This window comes from Falco peregrinus, chromosome 14 (assembly GCF_023634155.1).
Source record: "Falco peregrinus isolate bFalPer1 chromosome 14, bFalPer1.pri, whole genome shotgun sequence".
NCBI classification, from domain to species: domain Eukaryota; kingdom Metazoa; phylum Chordata; class Aves; order Falconiformes; family Falconidae; genus Falco; species Falco peregrinus.
The window spans coordinates 2,446,198-2,468,418 of NC_073734.1; the positions used below are offsets into that span (position 1 = coordinate 2,446,198).

Sequence of the window (22,221 nt, forward strand, 5' to 3'; positions counted from 1 at the left end):
CCTCGGGGGTTGCTAGGGAACAGGGAGCCGGAAATCCCGCCTGCCGAGCCGTGGCTGTTGTTGTTGTGACAGGGACCGTGACACCGACAGGCCCGCCCGCCCGGCAGGAGCCCCCGCCCGCCCGCACACGGGCCCCGCCGCCGCTGGCCCCGCTCCCCGCCGGCCCGCATCATGAAGTGGATGTTCAAGGAGGACCACGCGCTGGGTAAGGGTGGGCCCGGCGCTCCCACCGGCGGCCCCGCCGCCCTCCGCTTCCTCTGTCGCCATCTGCCCCGCGGCCTCCCGACCCGGGCGGCTCCCCCCACCCCGCACCGCCCCGTGTCTTCGGGCGGGCCCAGGGCTGGCCTCCGTGAGCAGCTGGAGACCCCCTCGGCCGGGCGAGACGGTCGCGATAGCCGCAGGCTCCCGCCCCGGCGGGCACTGCCCTTTCAGCCCAGGGCACCGGCGATGCTATTACTATGCGATGACTAATTACGAGTTTTGTTCACAGAGCACAGATGTGTCGAGTCGGCAAAAATCCGAGCCAAATACCCTGACCGTGTCCCGGTGAGTAACCAAGCCATCTTCATCTGAGTTCTTGGTGGCAAAGATGGATAAACTGTTTCCATCCTGCCCTCTCTTCTTTGATCAGATCCTACTAAGTAAATTCATCCTCCCTTTTCTGTCCTTAGGTGTTTTAAAGAGGCTCCAAACACATGTAACTAATACAGCGCTGCCTCCCGTGCCCCAGTGCGTATTGACAAGCAAGAGTGCCTGACTTTCTAAATACTTCCCAGGCATGTTGCTGGTTTATCAGTGTCCTGGTTTCTTCTAGTGGCAATTATATCCCAGCAAATGCCTTAAGTGTCGTGAGGATTCATTCTGTGCCTGATCCAAAGAAAGATCATAAATCCTTTAAACCTTGACAGTCTTCCTTCCTGGCTATATGGGGAAGATGATTGTCCCTTATGTATTCCACACCTATAACCAGTCTTACCTGGTCATAAATCTTCCCATGCAAACCCTGTTTGAACAGCCAGTGCAAGTGGTGACCCCTCCTTTCTGCATTAATACCTACTAAACAGTGAATGACCTCTTTGCTCCACAGTCCCTTTTGTCATGTTTCAGTCAGTGAAATGACCGCATTTCACATGCTTATGTAACAGCCAGCAACAGGTCCATATTCTCAACTTTTCTGCTTGCGAGTAAAATTTCCACATCGCACCTGACCTTATGCCAGTTAGTGCCACTCCTGTCTGACCTCCTAGGCAGTGCAGCCCAGAGAAGAACCTCTAATCCCATTGACTTTCTCTGCTGCTGAGTTGCATGTAGTCACAGCATCTTCTCCAGTTGCAGTCTGGCAGGCTGATCTGAACCTTGCCATTCTCTGCTTGGCTAACTACCCCCTCATATATACGCTGATGACCATACATCTCCACAGATAGCCATCTGTCCTTTTTGAAGAATACCCTTCATAACCCTAAGGGAAAAAGAGACATTGAAACTCATAGTGTGAGTCAGAATTACATGATGCTGTATCAAGAATGGACAGCAAGGTGTGGATGGATAGAGGAATTAAATTGCAGTGTGTTGCTTTGTCTGGGCTTATAAATGTTTTCAGCTTGATGATTCAGATTGAGCCATGTAGCTTTCACAAAACAGTTGGTATCAAATATACTTTTGGCATTTAATAGTCAAAAGTGTTTTTCAGACTTAACGTGTGTTTCCTGCTTTCCAGGTTATAGTCTGCATCCAGTGACATAGTTCAAAGTGACTTCAATTCCCAGCTGCTGTATCTGTCTACTTGGATTTAGAGATGTTTCAGTGGTTCAAACCTACTAAGATAATACATGAGCACCTTGTCCCTGCCCTAGGGTAGACCTTCTAGAAATGAGAGGCGAAAGAAATTCATGCTTGCTAAGCGCTGTAATCTTAAATTTGCCTGGGGAATTAAGTGGTCTAATGCTTAAAGGTATCTATAAGTTTTACTAGAAGCAGTTCACCAACAACCTTGATGTGTAGTTATGACAGTTTCTGTATTATGAAGCTAAAATGTCTAGTGTGCTATTGTAATCTTAAAAAAAAAAGTATCAGTTGTTCATTGTTGAGGCTTCAGTATTCATTTCAAGCTTACTTGGTCCTCTTTACAGTTCCCTCATACTAAATTGCAAGAGGCAGCTACTCTGTCCTCCTGTTTCTGTAGGCAGAGCTGAGGAAATTATAAGACAGTAATAAGTTCATCATCATCAGATCATAAGACAGTATATGTTGTAAATTTACTTGAGCATTACCCGTTTGCTGTAGCAACAGGGAATGCAGAACTAAGGAATGGAGACACTGGAACCTTTTGTAAGCCTTATTTCCCCATGCGCTGCATTTTCCCTTCAAGAACTAGCCTGGGTGGAGCAGGAAGTGTCAGGTCCTTTCCACAAGTAATAATTAATTCTCCTTCCTCCTGTACTTCTTGCTTTTTGTTTGGTTTTGTTTGTGGCTGTCTTGCCATCTTTAGTTCCTGTAGTCAGTTTCTAATTTCCTGACACATGAAATAAGATACTCTCATGTCAGTTCATCATAATACAAAGCAGAGAACAGCGTCAGTAAGTCTGACATGAACACCACCACAGTGGAACAGTAATCCTTAGAATGCAGTTATATTCAGAATAACGTGTTAAAAAAAAATGAATTCTGCTTTCCAGTGATAAAATTACTATGTTACTGCAGACCTGAGTCTACAGACATCCTCAAATAGTGATTGATGTAGGCAGTCTTTTTTCAAAGTGGCAAACAAAAGCCTGTTGAGGCTGCGAACATCTTCTTATCTAGGCACCTCTGCTTGGGTTGTGCCTGGTTCTTGTTACCAAATGCTCCCGGTGTAGGCAGAGAATAGCTACGTTCCTGTGGTGGCCTAGCAGCATGACATTGGGTTGTGGTTATTTTATTTATTTTCCTTACAGCCTACATATCTGATCTGCTCTCATTCATATACAGCTAAAACGTGTACTTTATTAGTACAGCTTCACTGTCATCCTGTAACTTCATCCAGTCAACTGAAGCTGTCATCACGTAGTTTTTAACGTCAGATGTATACATGGCTGGATTTCTGGCAGTGTAAGTCTGGTACAGCAGAGGCACACAGACAAAAATCACATCACCACACCTTTCTGGTGCTTTGATGGAGTGCTCAGCTGGCATCCTTGGCAGGCCAGTTGGTATTCCAGAGCCATGATTTATTTCTCTTCCTTGAGCCTGGCTGAAATGCTTGGTGGCTAGCTATAGCAGGTCAATAATAATTTCCAGATTATAGAAATGCAGAAAGCATAGATGTCAAAATCAAAAGCAGTACTGCAAAGTACTGTAAAAAAATGAGTATGTGGTCTATGGCCAGCTAGACCCTTACGTAACACCACAGTTCACACTGCAACTCTTAACAGTTTTGACTGTATTCAGCTATAATGTGGCTGCTTCAGCTCTACACTGAGTTACCTGAGGTATGCATGTGCCTCTGCTTCATGTGACAGTTTCTGACAGACAGAGCCATTCTGGCATCTCTGGCTTGTGTGCAACCAGTAAAATGGCAGATTAGATACTGGACTAGACTGCTGATTCTTCCTCCCATTTACCTAAATACTGATTTTTTTAGCTTCACTGTTACTGCAATTTATTTCTAGTATTTCTTCCTTGGTTTTTATTTTTCTTTTGCTATGCATCATGTCAAGGCAGTAGGTTCTCTCATCTGTTAGGAGCAATTTGGGACAGTGTTTAAAGATGACAGTTAAGTCAGAAGGGTGGAGGTGGCACATACATTAAATCTGTATTTCTTTGTATTCTGGGATTTTATTTAGTCATAGGACAATTTAAAAAGGAAGAGGGCATGTTTGTTGCAAACTAGAATTCTGTGTTAACACAAGACTTGAAGCAGCGATGGTCACACTTGCACATCCTATGAGAAGCAGCTAAGGATTCTGGGTTTGTCTCTTTTGTAGAAAGGGAGGCTGAGGGGCGACCTCATTGCTCTATGCAGCCTCCTGAGGAGGGGACATAGGGAGGTGCCAGCGTCTTTCCCCCTGGGATCCAGGGACAAGATGCCTGGGAATGGATCAAAGCTGCATCAGGGGAGGTTCAGTCTTGACATTAAGAAGCATTTCTTTACCAAGAGGGTAGTCAAACACCGGAACGGGCCTCCTAGAGGTGGTTGATGCTCCAAGCCTGTCAGTGTTTAAGAGGCATTTGGACAATGGTTGGGCAGTCAGGCTAGATGATCATTGTAGGTCCTGTGCAACTGAACTACACTTTTGTATTTTACTTTCTTTTTATGTTGTGATAGTGACAAAACCAAAATAAGTAGCATCTGTACAAAGGGAATGCCCTTCCTCAGGTCACCTGCCATTGCTTAAGTACCAGTGCTGCAGTCTAGTTGAATTTTTCATGACTTCACTACAGCTGAATGGGGCAAGGAAGGAATATGGTTAAATGGATTCCTTAGTTTGTTACTATCAACTGCAGTTAGTGAGATTACAAGTGTCTTGGACTTCTGGAAGGGACCTCCAGAGGTCACCTGGTCCAGCCCCCCCCTGCTCGGGCAGGGCCACCCACAGCGCTGCCCAGGATGGTCTCCAGACCGCTTTTGAGCATCTCCAAGGTGGGAGACCCCATAACCTCTCAGGGCAACCTCTGCCAGTGCCCCGTCACCTGCACAGTAAGGGAATTGTTTCCTGACGTTCAGAGGGAACCCCCAGTGTTTCAGTTTGTGCTGTGCCCACCACCTCTTGTCCTCTCACTGGGCACCACTGAAAACAGCCTGGCTCCACTTTCTTTGCACCCTCCCTTCACAGGTGTTTGTGCACACTGGTAAGATCCCCCTGAGCCGCCTTTTCCCTGGGCTAAACAGTTCCAGCTCTCCCAGCCCCTCCTCATATGAGAGATGCTCCAATCCCTTAAACATCTTTGAGGCCCTTTGTCAGACTCTGTCCAGTATGGCCCTGTCTCTCTTGTACTGAGGAGCCCAGAACTGGACACAGCACCCCAGATGTGGCCTCACCAGTGCCAGTACAGGGGAAGGATCACACCCCTCCACCTGTGGGCAATACTTTGCCTAATGCAGCCCGGGATACCATTAGCTGCCTTTGCTGCCAGGGCACACTGCTGGCTTATGGCCAACCTGGGGTCCACATTGCAGTACTTTCCTATCATTGGTGTACAAAAAGTTAATAAGATGTGTATACTTTCCTGTCACAGGTCGCTTTTAGGCATATTGCCTCATTTTACCCCATGACTGTCAACTTTAGGCATAGGAAGTTTTGAGCATATGTGAATATAAGTTTTAGTGAATCGTAAAATCAGGTTTTACCGTGCAGAGTCAGTCCTGTCTCTCATTTGGTTGCAGTCAGGAAACCTTTTTTGTTCCTCCTCTCTGTTCACTGTTGTAAGCCTGTAGCAGCAAGTGATTTACCAAAGCTGTTTTTTCATACCAATCCTGAAAAGCCTGACCTTCACACCTGTGCTTTACAGGTCATAGTGGAGAAGGTGTCGGGATCTCAGATTGTTGATATTGACAAGAGGAAGTACTTGGTTCCATCTGACATCACCGTGGCCCAGTTCATGTGGATCATCAGGAAGAGGATTCAACTGCCATCTGAGAAAGCAATATTCCTCTTCGTAGACAAGACTGTCCCACAGTCCAGGTGAGAAACTATTCACTTGGTATTCAGAACCATTTCAGCAAGCCTCTGCGTATCAGAGGGACAGTAACTCCCCTCTGACGCTTATTTGGTGATTTTAGGAGGTGTTTGTTTATACCTTACTCTCACTATGATAGGGTTTTTGCCCTCATGAGTTTCATAAAACATCTTACTACTTAGGCTAAGCTGCAAGGAAAGGTGAATGAAAAATATAATGCGGTTTACTTCCATGCCAAGAGGGTGAGCTCTGGAGTTATTATGGCATCTTTGTACACCATCAATGCAAAAAAGAAAAATAATTTCCAGCGTAACAGTGAAATTGCATGTTAAACACTCTAAAGCAAACACCATGAATTATTCTGAAAAAACATTAAACTGTCAGCTGACAAAGAAATTAAGACGTTAGACTAGTTGCTGTTACTTGTTTTAAAAATTACTTTTTTTCCTCTGTAAACAAAATGCAAAATGTTTATAGGAAGTTTTTTCACATTGCTTTTATATAGGAATAAGTTTCCCGGTTGTCTGCTACATACAGAATAATGTATAGCAGAAGCAGCTGCTACAACTGCTTTCTATACGAGATACTTGAGTAGTATTGGAGGAAATAGTACTTCATGCTATTGTGTGGCTTAGATATAATATTCTTCTTATTAACCCTTACCTGTTTAACAGTAACAGTCCCTCCAGGTAACCTGTCCAGACTCAGGGATATTTTTATTTACTTTGTGGTACACAATAGGGACTTGTGAGAACCATCTTTTTCGGCTTGTTTTCTTGTAAGAGTACGAGGAGTGCCTGTATGTCATCATCTTAACAGTGCTGTAGAACTGCTAGGAACAGGAGAGAAAAAGAAAGGGCACATTGTCTCATCTCACAATTTCGTGATGAGATGTCACATCTCTGCTGGAAAAAATAGCACCTTGGTCCTTCAAAATTAATGTAAAAATGATCACTTGTTAACAGATAAACCAAAAATCTTTTACTGGCTTTGCTCTTCTCATAGGCTGCGTTTATTACACAGGCCACTAACTCTTGACATCCTTCTCTCCTCATCCAAAAATTTTATCTACTACTTACGAATTCCCTTCCATTTCAAGTACTGCCTGCAACTCTTCCCAGGTCCTCTCTTGGGTAAAAAGTCATCATTCAGCCTTTTCTCAGTCTTGGGAAGGCAGAGACAGGTGAGCTGAGGAGGTGCCATTTGTGCAACTGGCTGGTGTCCAACTGCCTGTTTCATCTGTAAGACAGATGGTTGGAGCAGTTGTGCTGGCCAAGTAATTGCTTAGGTTTCTTTTTGTTTTCAAAATACAGACATTGCCCTCAAGACTGCAATGGCTTAGACTGAAGGGCCACATGCCTATTCAGTTTAAGAAAATTTTCATTTGGTCAAAACATTCAAAACCTTATCCAATGAAAAAGCACAAGTTTCTGGCTAACTTGTCATTTATTTCCCATGCATTTTGGTGCTAGCACTTTTCTAACAAAATAGGAAAAGCTTTTACTCCCCAAAACAACCTGGACTTCAAAGAAACAGTCCAAAAAACACAAGTTCAACAGACTTCAGACCAGCTGAACATTCATGACTACACTAGGTAGAGGGAGAAACGAGGTTGCTCACACAACAAACAAGACATTAATGCAGCTGCATTCAAGGAAGGTGTTGTCAGGCTACTGATCTTGGTATTAGTCATGGCATCAAAAATAGATGATTCAGAACCTGGAATACATTCAGAATACATTCCAGTAACGTAAGGAAGCATTCTGACAAATGCACTTACGAAGAAGTTACAAAAACCTAGACACTACAGAGAGCCTAGGATCATCTTGCTAACTCAGGAGTTATCCTCATTTTTGTATTTTAATTTACAGACAGACAAGTTTTTAGCTTTTATTAATCCTTCTTTATGTGAGGCTCTAACTGTTACCATTTGCAACTGTCATGATCCAAGCAAACCATTTCTCTTTTTTTCCTCCTCTTCAAGCTTAACTATGGGACAACTTTATGAGAAGGAGAAGGATGAGGATGGATTCTTGTATGTTGCCTACAGTGGAGAGAACACATTCGGTTTCTGAATGGTGGGTCTTGGCTACTACACCATCCTGCCGTGTATCTTGTAAATAGCTGATCATTTTCTGTTCTGACATTCACAGAAGTTCCTTCTATATACATGCATTTGTAACTGGATTTAGTTCTTAATATATTGATAGGTCTTGTTTTATTAGACTGTTAAATTATCAAAAAAAGTTTTGTTGGTTTTGTGCAATTTTTTTTCTCATGGCTATGAATTCCCAGAGCCTCACTCCTTTGGGGGATACATTTGACAAAATTTATTAAATAATAAAGCAAAGTAGTTGGGCTACTAAAACATGAAAAGAAGAATATGCATTTATTCTGTTTTGAGGTGTTAGCTTAAGAAAAATAAAAACATTAAATTAGTACTGGGAGCACTGGATTTGCTAGCTTATCCTAAGCAGGAGCAAGATGCTGATCATGTTGAATTGAGCTAATGTGTTCCTCTTTCTCAGTTAACAAGTACAATAAAAACTGTCACAAACAGGCAGTGCTGTCATTTCTTTACCTTAATTCTGGCAAGGAAGTTATACATCGCATTTACTAGACACTATACAGCTTCTTATATTATTTAGTGGACACTGTACAGCTTCTCAACCTGTAGTACATGGAATACAATAAAGAAAGAAGGAGCAAACTGCAGGTTCCAAAACCAATAATTTCAAAACTACTAGATCTCATCATCATCTGTGCCTGCCCACAGGCTATCAGTGGAGTAAATACTGTGGGCTTTGAAAGCAGGACCTAGGTGACAAAAGTAGAGCATATAGGGGGAAAAGGGGCACCTAGGAGAAAGAATGATCTGAAAAGGAGACCAGAGAGCTGCAGAACTGGAAGGTATGATTTGTACATGAGTTATTGCAGAGAAGGAAATAATTGGCAAGGAGTACAGATTAGAAGTCACATAAGCAGCTTTTTAAAAACAAAAGGCAGCCAGTAGTTGCGTTACAGGTAGTAATATAAATATACATGTCATTTCCAACTAAAAATTCTGTACGTATTTTAAGGACGTTACAGAACCAAGTATGTGAAAGAACTGCTTTGCTATACAGCAGGGTAGTGTGGCTGACAGGCCTGAGGGATAGGGTGCCATTCAGAGGGACCTGGACAAGCTCAAGAAGTCGATCAGTGTGAACCTCAGGAGGTTCAATAAGGCCAAGTGCAAGGTCCTGCACCTGTGTTGAGGCAACCCCCAGTATCAATACAGGCTGGGGGACAAAGGGACTGAGAGGAGCCGTGTGGAAAAGGACTTGGGGGTACTGGTGGATGAAAAACTGCACACGACCTGCCAATGTGTGCTTGCAGCCCGGAAAGCCAACTGTATCCTGGGCTGCATCAAAAGAAAGATGGCCAGCAAGTCAAGGGAGGGGATTCTGCCCCGCTGCTCTGTTTGCTGAAACCCCTTTGCTGAAACCCCACCTGAAGTACTACATCCAGCTCTGGAGTCCTCAGCACAGTAAAGACATCAGAGGAGGGCCGCAAAAATGATGAGAGGGGTGGAGCACCTCTGCGATGAAGACAGGCTGACAGAGTTGGTGATATTTCAGCCTGGAGAAGAGAAGGCTCCAGGAAGACCTTGTTGCAGCCTTTCAGTACTTAAAGGAGGCTTATAAAGAAGATGGGGACAGGCTTTTTATTGGTTTTAAACTAAAAGACGGTACATTCAGACTAGATAAAAGGAAGAGGGCTTCCCCCACCCCACCCCACCCCCCGTGAGGGTGGTGAGGCACTGCAACAGGTTGTTCAGAGCTTGTAGACATTCAAGGTCAGGTGTGATGGGGCTCTAAGCAAGCCAATATATTGAAGATGTCCCTGCTCACTGCAGGTGGTTTGAACTAGATGACCTTTAAAGGTCCCTTCCAACCCAGATCATTCTGTGATTCTGCTTACTTGAGGCAGACAACTAGAATTAGAAATGCTGCATGCAAGATAATTTGAGATCAGTTCCTCCAGTTTATAAGCACTATTGCCAAAGCATGTATGCAGCACAACAAAGGTGAAGAGGCTTTGCCACAAAGCCAAAAAAGGTTGCTGTTCACATGGGGCTCAACTTCTCTCCAAATGGGCTTACCATAGTTAACACAGCTACCTCTGCCTACAGGCAAAAAGGCAAACTTGTAGCTCTGAATTGTGGTGGTGGGGCAGAGAAAACACCTAATTGACCTAACTGCACAGCACTGGAGTTCATGCTTTGATATTAAAGGGTAACACTGGGTTGGAATAGTAGCATCACTTTGAATTTTGTAAGCCAGCAAGGAAACACTGATTACAGTTTAGATTCCTAATAAAAGTTTTACTTCATTGTCACACTACACGGTGCAGGAGAGATTAGTTTTTAAAATGTTTCCAGTCACAGTGGAGATTTATCGCTTTCCAAGCTTAAATGAAAATCACACTAACTCAACTCCCATGAAGCCGCCTTATGCCTAGACTTATGTTTGACTCTACAGTTATTCACAGGTACCAGCAGAAGCACTCCGAAATGAGAAGGTTGGAGCCTATGAAATGTTGACACTACTGTATTATTGCAGCTTGTCACAGTAACAGTGCTGCATGTGCTTACTGCATCTGAAAATGTGCTGCTGGTTCAGTAAGCCTTTCATTATTCAGAATAGCACTGCAATGTATACCACTGCTTTTATAAACATTCCGTCAACTGCTTTCATCATTAATTCCTTCCACCCTCCCCCTCCACACATTTAGTATTAATGTTTACTCATAACAGAATTTTTGATTCAGAATGAAGGGTTTTCATCTGTGATGTTTTTTACTACCTTTTATTACCGGAAAATGTTCTGTTTCCTTTAAGCTGAAAGTTCACGGCTTGTCTATGATTATCAAGTAGTATTTTTTGCTAGCTATTAAGAGGAGAGTAAGAAACATAACTTACAACTGCTAGATAAAGCTAACTGCATGCTAGGACATAGATATATCTAAACAAAACAAGGGAAGATGAAGTTTTATTCCCAGTCTTATGATCAAGATGACTTTTGGAATACCCTTCATAAGCCTCTAAAAAACCCCATGTAACTACTCTAATTATCAATTTAGATTTAGCAGCCCAGGTACACAAATAATTCAGAGAATGCAAGGATAAATGCTTTACAGCAGTACCTGTACTTTTCATCTGCAGATGCACTTAAAATTTCAATAAAACATCAAGGTATTTCTTTTTGAAATACGTAGATGAAATGGATCCCTTTAGATAGTACAGTCACTCTTGTAAAAATATTAAATGCATTTGGGTCTCATATCATCTTCACCTTCTGTAAACCTTCAGGACTGGGAAGGCTTTTCAATTTATACACTGAACAGAAAATGAAGAAATACCTTGCTATACCTACAGCACCCGTCTTTAAGCTAACTTGAAATGTCTTCTCAGCTATAACTAAGCCAGTACTAGATGAATTTAGATAGCTTTTCCTCAAAAATTATCTTGCTTCCACCTGTAAGCCACTGTTGCAATCCTCATTATAATGATGTTACCAGATTCTTGGGGTGGATATGCTTTGAGAGAAGGAACTGATAGGTCCCTCAACTACGTTTAGCTCTCTGTTTTACTCCAACACCCTTCTTTCCTCCTTAACAACAGTAACTTACACTTCATTTCCATACTTATGCCTCAAGCATTTTCTCCATGTGTGGTTTCATAACCAGCTAATTGTTTGTAACAAGTGAAAGGAAAAGCTTGGCTCTTCCTCCTGCCCTCAGCAGCACAGCCCTGGCTCTTCCCTTCCTTTAGCCCTTACTGGGCTTATTGCAAAGTGATTCAACTCCTAGTGAAAATCTACACCTTGTCTTGGGCTCATAGTTTGTTTTCCCTACAAAGATAATAATCTGAGTAGTCTTCAATTTACTCTGAACATACCGAGATCAGTAAGTGCTTCAGCCTGTGCAAGGTGAGCAGCAGAAGCACAGTACAATACCAAAACGTTGCTTTTTCAAAGGGAATGGGATGCTAGCATGCTGTGTTACGAACTGCAGCCTCCACCTCAAACAGGTTGTGTACTTCTACACGTGGACAGAAGCACTTGTTTCTGTGCTCTGGTTTTGACTTCCTTAAAGATCAGCAGGCAGTCTGCCCCATCTTCTTACTGTGATTGACAATGACAACTTCTCCAATAGTGAAGCTGTTAAAGATATCCCACTCAAAATAAGGATTACAGTCTCTTTGTTCTGGCAAATAAGGCAAGGACCCATCTGGGTAATACAAATATGCTCTGTAGAGCATTGTACACGTCCCTTGGGAATCTTGGTGCCCTCATATGCTCTGCTGCTCCCATTACCAATTGTTTGGTTGTCCTTGTTAACCAAGACCTGTCAGCAATTCATTTCCCCTACTTCACACACACACACGGCTCCCCTGTAGCACAGCCTCTGCATTCTGTTGTCCCCCCTGCGCCTTGCTTACCTCTGTATTTTGGTGTGTCAGCTATGCCAGTGCAAAGGAGTGATACAAGCGTGAAATATGTCAACTGCTACCGTCCAGGAGCAATTCTGGACCAAAGATCTGCTGACAATAATGAAAGTTCAGTTTGCTACCTCTTTCAAAAGCAGAGATTGTGTTATCTCTTCTCCATATATCTTTTCCTTCCGATTTGTAAAGCAGTTTCTTGGTACTGCCCAGAGCGTTTCCTGACATTTTGTAATGAACCAGATGCAGCATTTGAATACTTACTTACAATCCCAGAAATGCGATCCAGTTGAGTTAAGATTCTGCAGGCTTAGCCCCTCAGCCTTCTAAATGCTGCTTTGTTTTAGCTCCTTCCCTCTCTTCGATATTCAGTGCCTCGCTCTAGGCTTAAATATGTCCTCAACTCCATCCAAAAAGGAAGGTTAGTGTGAGTCTTCAGCACCTTGAAAACTTTTACAGCTGACAAGTAGCAAAAAGCAGTAGTCCACAGTTCACCAGTATTTTACAAATACACAGGAAAATCTTACCAGGAACAATCTCTCCTAACAGCCAGGCTCAAATTTTAGGAAAGAGTTAAAAGAATTTACATCGTAAAACTGCTCATCTGAAAACTAGTCTGACGCCAAGACTAGAGTGCAACTAGCCTTATGTAACCCATTTTAATATTGCAGCTGGATAGGAAATAGGAACATTCCAGTCTGGTCAGCAGGTTCACTACAGACTTTGTTCATTAACAAAGGGAAACTAGGTATGTTAAGGTATAGTTTCTACAAGATTTCTGGGAAAGACAAAGGTAAATTTCAGGAGAATGGAAATTTACTGGTTATCTCTTTAAATACGCTACAAGACTGCCCTTGGAATGCTGTTTGCTCAATTACAATACCTGTTACCATTTCTCTTCAGCAGTTCACCCTGTAGCCTGTCTGCAACGCCATGTGGCCATTTTTCATCCTCTAATGACTAATGCAAGTCACAATTCTCCATAATCCCCTGCCCTCTACAAACACACAAAAAGACTCCACCCTCACCAATACAACAGTGGTCTTTCTGCATGTTGGTGCTGCATTTGAGAAGACAGACTTATATGCACAGAATTCAAGTTCTTTCTTATTTCTTCAACAAGTAAGAGAACTATTCTTATTTGACAAGTCAACCTAGGTGCAAAGTAAAAAGATTTGCTGTAATCCATTCTCAGACTGTAACGTGATATGGACTGTTCAGTCCCATATGTAGCTTTACAGTCAACCAACCTGCTGAGCTATTTGGAGAACTGCTGTGCCCATTTTTCAAGTCTAAAACCATAGTAAGATAACAAAGAACAGAAAACTAAGATCACTAAAGAATTCTTAAGTTCTAAATTATCCACCTCTTTTTTTTCATCCTGCCTTTGCCTTGTCCAAATGTTATGAATTGTCATTTTCAACAGAAAAGGTACAGAAGGGGAGTGTGTGCTCAGTAGCAGTTACACAGTCCCAAACTTGCTCACAGAACACAGTAACTGGGACAGAAAGCTTAAGGAGGATTACCCGCTGCTCCCCCCCAGCTCGCAGCGTTGACCATTTCGCCATGCAGATGATACTTGGTAAGAAAGTATAAATGCAAAGACTGCCAGACACAACTTCCAGTTTCCCCCAGAGCATCTCCACCTTTGCCAGGCTATTCATGAACACCTGCCAGGAAACAGTGACATAAATGGCTAAGGCATGCCTGCTTTTAATTGTGTATCACAGGGGGACTGGGGGATGGACTGTGCTTGAAACTCTGAAAAGTTTGTAAATATTTGCCTGGAATTACACAGGATTGACAGCTGTGAACCAGGTAATTCAGGAGTGTTTTTTTCCTGCCCACGAAAGGGGTATCTGGCAAAGTTCTGAAATTAAAAGAGATGCAGGGGATACTGTAAGTAGTTATTATTTGACACAGCCTTAACCCCATCACTCTTTTGCTTCTGCTTTGGCTGTATTTAGTAAATAGCAGCTTATATGAAGGACTCCCAGAAAAAAGACCTTTTAAAAGAACTAGTATTTCCAGTTAGAAGCAACGTGGCTGGGGGACACGGAAAATTCTTCCTGACACCAAACAAGGAGAGCCAAGAGTTACAAAATTATTACTTACTGTACATTAGGGTTGTCCCAGTAACACAAGAACAACCATAACATTATGAAGAATGAAAGCAAACACTAAAATTTTACAATGAAAGCCTTTCTCCCATAGCACTGTTTCAATTTCAGTTCTTCCATTGCAATGGACTACGCTGACAGATCATATCCTCAGACCACAGCACATCATGAAGAGAACTTTAAGTCTGCAGTGGTATTTTTCTGTATTTCAATAAAAAAGGGACTTCAACTCAACCAAAACAAAGACTTCTGTAAATTGCTCTCCTTTTGCCTGTCTCCTTACAGAACACAAACTAGCGGACATCTTTTCCTGGCCCTTGAACTGCAGAGGTATCTGCTGTTCGCCAGGGTTTACTGGCATCTACATAGCTGCATGTATTCTCATGTGAAGTGCAGGTATTCCTTGGCATTCTTGACCCAACCCAGCAAGGCTTGGCTACGCAGCACTTTCCAGGCTTCTTGATAATTTAATGCAGCTTCCTTGTAGTCCCAGTAGGTTTCTAGAGTCTTCATCCTGACAGAAAATGCACAACAAAAACACTTCTATTATCCTACTGGATGTGATGTCACAAAACGAAAAAAACAAACATCTAAGAACATGATGATGGCCTGCGAGCTCATTCATACTACTAAGTGAAATTCTCTTGTGCATCTAGAGACACGTGGAGAGACCCAGGCCCTGAAGCTACTGTATCTAGACATTATCAGGAGTCTTACAAAAGGAAGCAAAACAACTCCTCTACCATGCTTCATACCCACTCTCCAGCAATAGAAGTGTCAGTGTTTGACTGTCTGACAGAAGGTTACACAAAACTTCCATGATAGCAAAAAATGCTGAAGCAAAGCAGAAAAGGTGGCTAGAAACAAGTGCTTAGAATTGGGTGGAAGTAGCCTTGTTTTGCTAGAAGAATGGATACCACTGCTGGCTGGAAGGGGAATGGACAGGGATGAACAGGACAGTTTTTTCTTTCCCAACACAAAATAATGGGGAAGACTGAGACAAAGGAGAAAAATTTTTTTTTCTTCTCCCTCAAGCAAAAGAGACTCAGCAGTTTTGCGGCTCTGTTCCCCTTCCTCATGTAGCACTTGCTCCCCACAATCACAGCAGAACCACCGGTCACTCTGCTGATTGCATTATACCATTGATTTTCAAAATAGTGGAATTCAGATCTGGAGTATCTGAATACAAGTGCCTCTAAGACAAATTCATCAAGACTTTTTTTCCTTTCCTTGCATTCCTTTCCTAGCCTTTTTCATCTGCCTTTGCCAAAGAGTCTGTCAGCCACATGTGGCACGTAATGTTTATACATTCGACCCCGTAGGAAGGGAAGATCATACACAACATGCCCTTCATCAAGAAAGAGGAAGAGCCAAACTACTACAGGAACCCTAATCTAAAAAGCCTGAGAACCACTGCACTAACTTCTGGAACAGGCTTGCATGCTCAAAGGCAGTATTGATCACCACCACCACCCAAAAAAAACCCCAAACTCCAAAAAATGTAAGAGCAGACCATCAGAAACTGTACTTCAGGCATTCACTATTCTGCTATGAATGTATTTCTAGAACACTGTGACGTACATAGCAAGCCACAAGATATCATCTATCCTGCAAGCCTTGGGTTCAGAAAGTACAAGAGTGGAGAACCTGCCTGTGCCCCTGCTGAACATGGGAGGTGTATACTTACAAACCTGCCTGCACTCTTGTCACAGCTAATCTATTTTGCTGTCTTTACCTCTTTCACATTAATCAAACTCTGTGAAACTAACCTCCAAGCTGCTCTGCAAAGTTCCATGGAAGGGCCTGCGAGTGGCAGGGAATATCACGCAGCCGACTCAATATGAGTGATAAAGCATGATTCACTTTATTAACCCGAATAGCTCCTATTTATACAGTGTATCTAATTATGCATACCCAGCAGTCTATGATTGGCTAGAACCACTACCTAGTCATTTACATGGTCCTCCTACTTGCGGTTAGCTAGCTTACATAACTCCTTTATCTTTACTGCACATACCTCCTCAGAGTTGTTTGTGACTCCTGTTAAGGCCACGGTGTCCCTGCAACTCCGCAGCCATCAGCACAGCTGGCAACCTCAGCTGAGGCCTAGTCTTGATAGCACACCGGTTAGATTCAGCTCTGCTCATACAAATGCTCTAATGATCCATGACCCTTCTCATCCAGCCATTCTCCAACAGGGCCCGCTGCAACTCTCCTCCACCAGCTGGTGGAACAGAACCCCATTACCAATGGTGGATCATGATTTAGGAGCATCACTGAACAGGCAAAAGACCAGCAACTATTTTGTATAAGCAGCATTCAGCAAGCAACACAGGTTCAAGAAAGACCAAAGTCAACCCACCACAACCGGCTCCAAATCCCTAGCATAGGCAAGTTGTTCCTCTCCCAGGTACTCCAACCTGTATCTCAAACACAGTACAAAACACCTGCACCTTCTCCTCCATCTCAAAACCATTCTCTGGGACCCATGAATAATGACATAATCATTCTTTGGGAAGAAACTCTCTTATGCTAGCATGCTTCTTGCACTTAAAAGTACTTCTGATATATTTAAGACTTTGATCCTGCCCTTTTTCACTATATATGAATCTAATGATTTATACTTGTTCTTTATCATAGAAAAGCTAATAGTGCATGCTGCTTACACCTTCAAAACACATCTACTTGTACTTAAGAGGTCACATTTAAGATGGTCAGAGATCAAAAAAGATTTACACAACACAGATTTTGGACTGGCTCAATCTTATTAAATATGAAACAGCTGTTTCCCTTCATTTGCTGTAGATGCACATACATAGGTGGAATATATCTGTCTGTCTGTATCTATCTACCAACTCAGCCAAGAAAGAGACTTCAATACCTAGCTGTTCTTTTCTTCCTTGCAAAATGTTGCTGCTGGTGCTTTCCTCAATCTGTTGGCAAATCAATGGCTCTTCAACTCATACCCTGCAGTCGGATTCAACTAAAACACATGGGATTTTTCTAACCTAGATTATTCCAACAGACCTTTGTTTGAAAACTGTTACAGTAGACAGTAAGGGAAAACACAGCTAGCACAGAAACAGGATAGACAGTAAGGAGCAGCTCAGTATTTTCGCCGCACTGTAGGACCTACAAAAGCACATGTGACCACAGCCTCTTGCCTCATTCTCTGAGCACACAAAAAGAAAACATCACTACAGGATTTTACAGTGGATGCAACAGAAAGTTGCCTTTTAAATAGCTTCATCAAAGAGCTGCCAAAATCAGACAAGACTTATTTAATGCATGCTCAACTTCTGCATTAAGCTTCTAAGAATCTTCCAACATATATACAGGAAAAATGTTTTCAAATTCAAAGTACATTACATCTGCCCAAAACCCTCACATTTTGACTGTATCTTAGCTTTGGTTGGGCCATTAAGTCACTAAGCTTCAGTAATGAAGAACTTGTGACTTTTTTTTTTTTTTTTTTTGTAAAGTGAAAACTATTTTGCTGCCCCAGGCGAAGTCCTGTACAATCATACGATCTCCAGTCTATCCAGGTCTGCCTGACCACATTCCTTTTATGTTTCCCTTTATTATTTCAAACCTGCACCTACACTACTGTGTAAGAGAGAGGCTGAGTGATTCCAATGGCTGTGCCAGAGACATGAGAGGTGATCTACAGATTTCATTGTGAAAGGTACCACACTCTTTGAAAAAGCCTTACAGAAACTACCATTATGCTTGAAAACATTCACATGCTCAGCCATGTGCACAGCCGAGCAGAAGTGGGCTCACAAGCAAGCCAGCCTACAAAGAAAAGCAATGCACTGCTGCAATACTTTCTTCTCAGCAACAAACCCTATCTTTAACCCCATGTTCAGTTTCAAACATTTACATTCAACCTATAATGTACTTTTGAGATTACAGACATACTACACATGAAAAATGCTGATGTAAGCACAAGGCATCAACCAAAACATTACTCATACAAAAATTAATGAATCACATCTAAGATGGCAAATGCTCACAGATCTGCAATACATAAAAATCAGTTGTGAATCCATAATGACAGGGGGCCAGGAAACCATACTTGGCCTGGTTCTATTAGTGTCTTCTTCAATGCTTCAGATAAAATGCAATCACGACAGGCAAACTTTGTAATTGACACCAATTGTTAAGAAGTCTCAGCTGAAATAAAATCAATTAAATCCTGAAAAAAACAACTGCTGAATGTTACGCTTAGCATTTAGCTAACCTACACCACTACAAATTCCTAAACTCGCCTTTAGGAGAGTCAGCAAAGTTGTACCCCCAGTCTCTACCTGTTCCAATCCCACTGATCCTCTGGAGAGGAGTGAAGAATGAAAGAGAAAGTAAGGCAGAAAAAGCAGAAGCAGCTTTAGACCCAGGAAAGAAAAAAACAAAAGAACATCAGAATCAGTATTGTAGTTCCATGTAAAGCTTTAACTGCCCCAGTATCCTAGGTCTGACAGTGGACATGATGAAGGACAGATTAAGGAGGGGTTAAGTAAATAATGTTCCTTGCCTAATATACCCTACAACTACCAAGACAAGCTGTTCGACAAATTTGAACGGACTACAGAATAAGATTTCCTTGCTGGAGCAGAAAGGATGGGAGGCAGGAGATAAAAAAGTGGACGGGAAGAGGGCAGGAATTCAGAGGCAAAGTGGGAAAAGGAAACTGGGTGATAGCATAGCACTAGAGCCAACCGTTTGTGGGAGGAGATAAAGATACATTTGAATGGGAAGGAAATACAAAACTCTCTAACAGTTAAATACCCAAGAGTTTAGAGGATACAATAAGAGTGTGGGATTTCTTATCTGAAGTACACTCAAATTCAGACCACTAGAGGAAAGGAAGGAAAACAACACATCAGAATATCGTGTAGAAAGGGAAAGGGAAGATGAAGGAAACAGCAATACAAAGACATTTTTTAGATTTTGCTTTCTAAGTGAAAATAGCAAAAACGAGGACTTCAAAAGGAAAGCAACTGGGTAAGACAACCGGTGAGCTAGCACCTTTACTGTATAAAGAGAGTTTGTGCAGCCTAAAAATGATGCCACATCTGTGAATCAGCTGTACTTTGTCAGGAGAAACGCAGACAGATAAATGGTAGAGGACAAAAAAGTCAAAGGAAATTACTAAGCCACTAGAGTCCAGAAAAGCCCTGAGGCAAAGTGACTTTATGTAAGCAGCACATGATCAGCCCAATGAGTCACCTACCCAACAACACACCAGCTCACACTCTAATCTGGGGAAATTATGATGGCTAAACAAGTGAGGACAAACTCTCACCCAGAAAAGGCGAATAATGCTATATCTAAAACTGAATCAAGGAGAAAGTGTACCTCTACCCATAGATTCCGGTAAAACCACTTCAGCAATAGCATGGCTCATATTGACATCAGAACTTTATAATAGTTAAGAGAGACTTGTACAGACACAGAAGGTAACTGCAATCTTTAATTCACAAAACTCAAAAGCAAGCAAGATCTAATAATTAAAGAACCAGGGTGCACCTACTTTGGCTAAGTTCATCTCACCTACTCTCCTGGTACCATGAAAGGCAGAAATGGCCTATCTCCCTTGCTTCTGGATACACATACCTACTTCCTTTGCACTGACTGATTTTATTATCTGTTTTAGCTTTCTATGAGCCAATTCAGCTCAACAGACCCAATAGAAAACACAAAAGGCAAGGGAGTTGTTTTCTGCCACATTAGCTAGTTGAACTGGCTCACCGTGAGGCTGCAGAAGTGCTACTGATACAAGGGAGAAAATGGGAACCTCCAGCCAGCTGCAGCAGGGACTGCTGCAGGACCATGCCCATCAACAGCTACAAGCAGTGAGATTAGCTCAACAACTGGTATAATTGCATCACAGAGCTGGTGAAAGAAATCATACTGGGAAATAAGTCAAAAATAAAATAAAACATCCAAGGCAATGGCTTTGGAACCTTCTACATCTCTCAATCTCTAAGCCAAAGTAAGAAATAAGTTTCTGTATATATGAAAGTATGCCCCACTCTATGGTAGCTATTTGGGATGGAATACTACCAAATATGTAATGCATGTAATGCAATGCCAGACCAGATGATTACCATAAGAAACGCCAGTCTGATAAACCACACTTGTTTCTAATAATGTAAAAGAAACCTCCAAGTATGGCTTCCTCAGACAAAACCTTCTGTTCTTTCCAGAAAGTCTCCATCTATGTAATACATGGATTGCAGAAGGAGCCCTCTACACTATCTCACCTTACTAGCTCGTAATCATACACTTAGGCAAACAAGGATTTTAGCGTAGACTTTCCTTAATAATTTATTTATTTATTTTACTCAAACTCCTTCTTCCTGTGAAGCAAAGAAGTAGGATTTCATAGAATTACTAAACACCAACCAGGTATCAATAATCCCACCACAATTTTGGTATGGAGGGACTGAATGCCACCAAGGATATGAATGCTACCAAGGGCACAGTGCTGCAGGGAGCTGAACTAACAGCTCACATTTTCAGAAATGGTACTACTTCCTCCTCTCATCTCCTTCCTCACTTCTTCTGCCCAGCTGCCTGCTGCCACTTTCAGACAGGACCACTTGAACTGAGAAAAAGACCCCAAAATGTAGAGTTTTCTGCCAAGACAGCAAGTTGAAGAGGCTTACAGAGGTGTCCAACAGATGCCAGCTCTAGTCCTAAGAGAAGGACAAGGCTCCACTGAGCAGGAACAGAGTTTACCCTTTTGAAAAGCAGTAAGGCCTCAGAAGAGATCAGCTGCCCCAAATTCTTACTTTACCGTCAAACAAACAAACCACCTGCAATTTCTTCTTTCTGTCATTAATACATGAGGTGCGATAGCTGTTTCTCCAACAAGGTGATTAAAAAAGACCAAAAAAGAGAGTCCTCCTAACCCATCAAGCACATGCCATATTTTTCAAGTTATCAAACTTTAACAATGAACTTTTCTAAAGTGAGATACATGAGCAGATTCTGGTATCATCAGAATATTCTTGAGTTTTATTAAGATAAATTCACTCTTTAAATATAATCAAAATGTCTTTACCGAAGAGTGTCTGGCAGATCCTCTTGTGAAATACTTCTCACCAGCTTTTGGAACCCATGGAAGAGTTCCACTTTACAGATCTTGGATCTGATGAAAAAAAAACCAAGAAATCAGAAGTTCTGATGGAAGAGAAATCAGAAATGCATTTCCTCTTACAGCTCACAGTAGTACTTCCCAGCTGAACATTTTTTATAAAGAAAATTATGTTCACTTCGCAAGGAACGTAAAAAGTTCTCCGTAATTTAATTTCTCTTACCCCTTCTGAGCTGTCCACCTGCCTCTTGCCTTCATTTGAAATATTATATTGACAAAGAGCTGCATTTCTTCCATTGTCCCAGCCAGCGCCCTACAGGTTTGCACAGACATTTTAATACCCCCACATTATTATCTGTGTGAGACTGCACAGTCATCAGCTTGTAACTACAGCTAGGTTGAGCCAAAAGGACTTGTCCAGAACCCATCAAACAAGCACAGAAGGACTCCAAAGGCTTGTTCAAACTGGCAAACTTTGTATTATTCAAAACAAATAAAAGAACCAGCAGAAATATCTGGAACAATGCTGTCCTTTTTACAATGGTGACGAGGCTACATTCAGCAACAGCTGCAGGGCAGTTAAATAGGAAGCAGCTCATCAAAAATAAAGTGATCCAAAGTTTGAAAGGTCTTTTGAAAATACCGAATGCATCTCTGTCAGCTTTAAGGCCTTCTCTTCCCCCAAAGAGAAGGCAACCAGAAAAGCTGATTATAAAGCATCATTTATTTTTTAAAACCTCAGCTATTTTCTCTATTTAATTAAATTCTTTTTATACACTTGTCTTCACAATGACTGATTCAGTTCTCCAACACATCCAAGCTAATTCTTCAGAAGCACTGCAAAAACAAACCAATAA

The 22,221-nt window shown here is 42.1% G+C and overlaps 2 protein-coding genes across 8 annotated transcripts in view; one reads left to right on the plus strand and one right to left on the minus strand.

The window, feature by feature from the left end:
• Positions 1–17: 17 nt before the first annotated feature.
• GABARAPL2 (GABA type A receptor associated protein like 2) lies at positions 18–8,218 on the plus strand. The gene is made up of 4 exons (XM_005235429.3): positions 18–205; positions 491–546; positions 5,488–5,660; positions 7,640–8,218. Exons 1-4 carry the CDS (start codon positions 172–174, stop codon positions 7,728–7,730), a joined length of 354 nt encoding a protein of 117 aa, XP_005235486.1. The 5' UTR covers positions 18–171; the 3' UTR covers positions 7,731–8,218.
• Positions 6,126–22,221, minus strand: part of ADAT1 (adenosine deaminase tRNA specific 1) — a 31,196-nt gene continuing 15,100 nt past the window's right edge. For 4 of the 7 annotated variants that reach the window (XM_055818812.1, XM_055818811.1, XM_055818813.1 and 1 more), the window contains 2 exons: positions 21,332–21,418; positions 10,001–14,776 (listed from right to left, as the gene is read on the minus strand). In XM_055818812.1, coding sequence (XP_055674787.1) covers positions 14,644–14,776; positions 21,332–21,418 — 220 coding nt within the window. In that variant the 3' untranslated portion in view covers positions 10,001–14,643. Of the gene's footprint in view, positions 6,488–6,734; positions 6,895–10,000; positions 14,777–16,031; positions 16,487–21,331; positions 21,419–22,221 lie in introns of those variants that run through there. The other 3 variants (XR_008749813.1, XR_008749815.1, XR_008749814.1) reach the window with 3 other exon arrangements.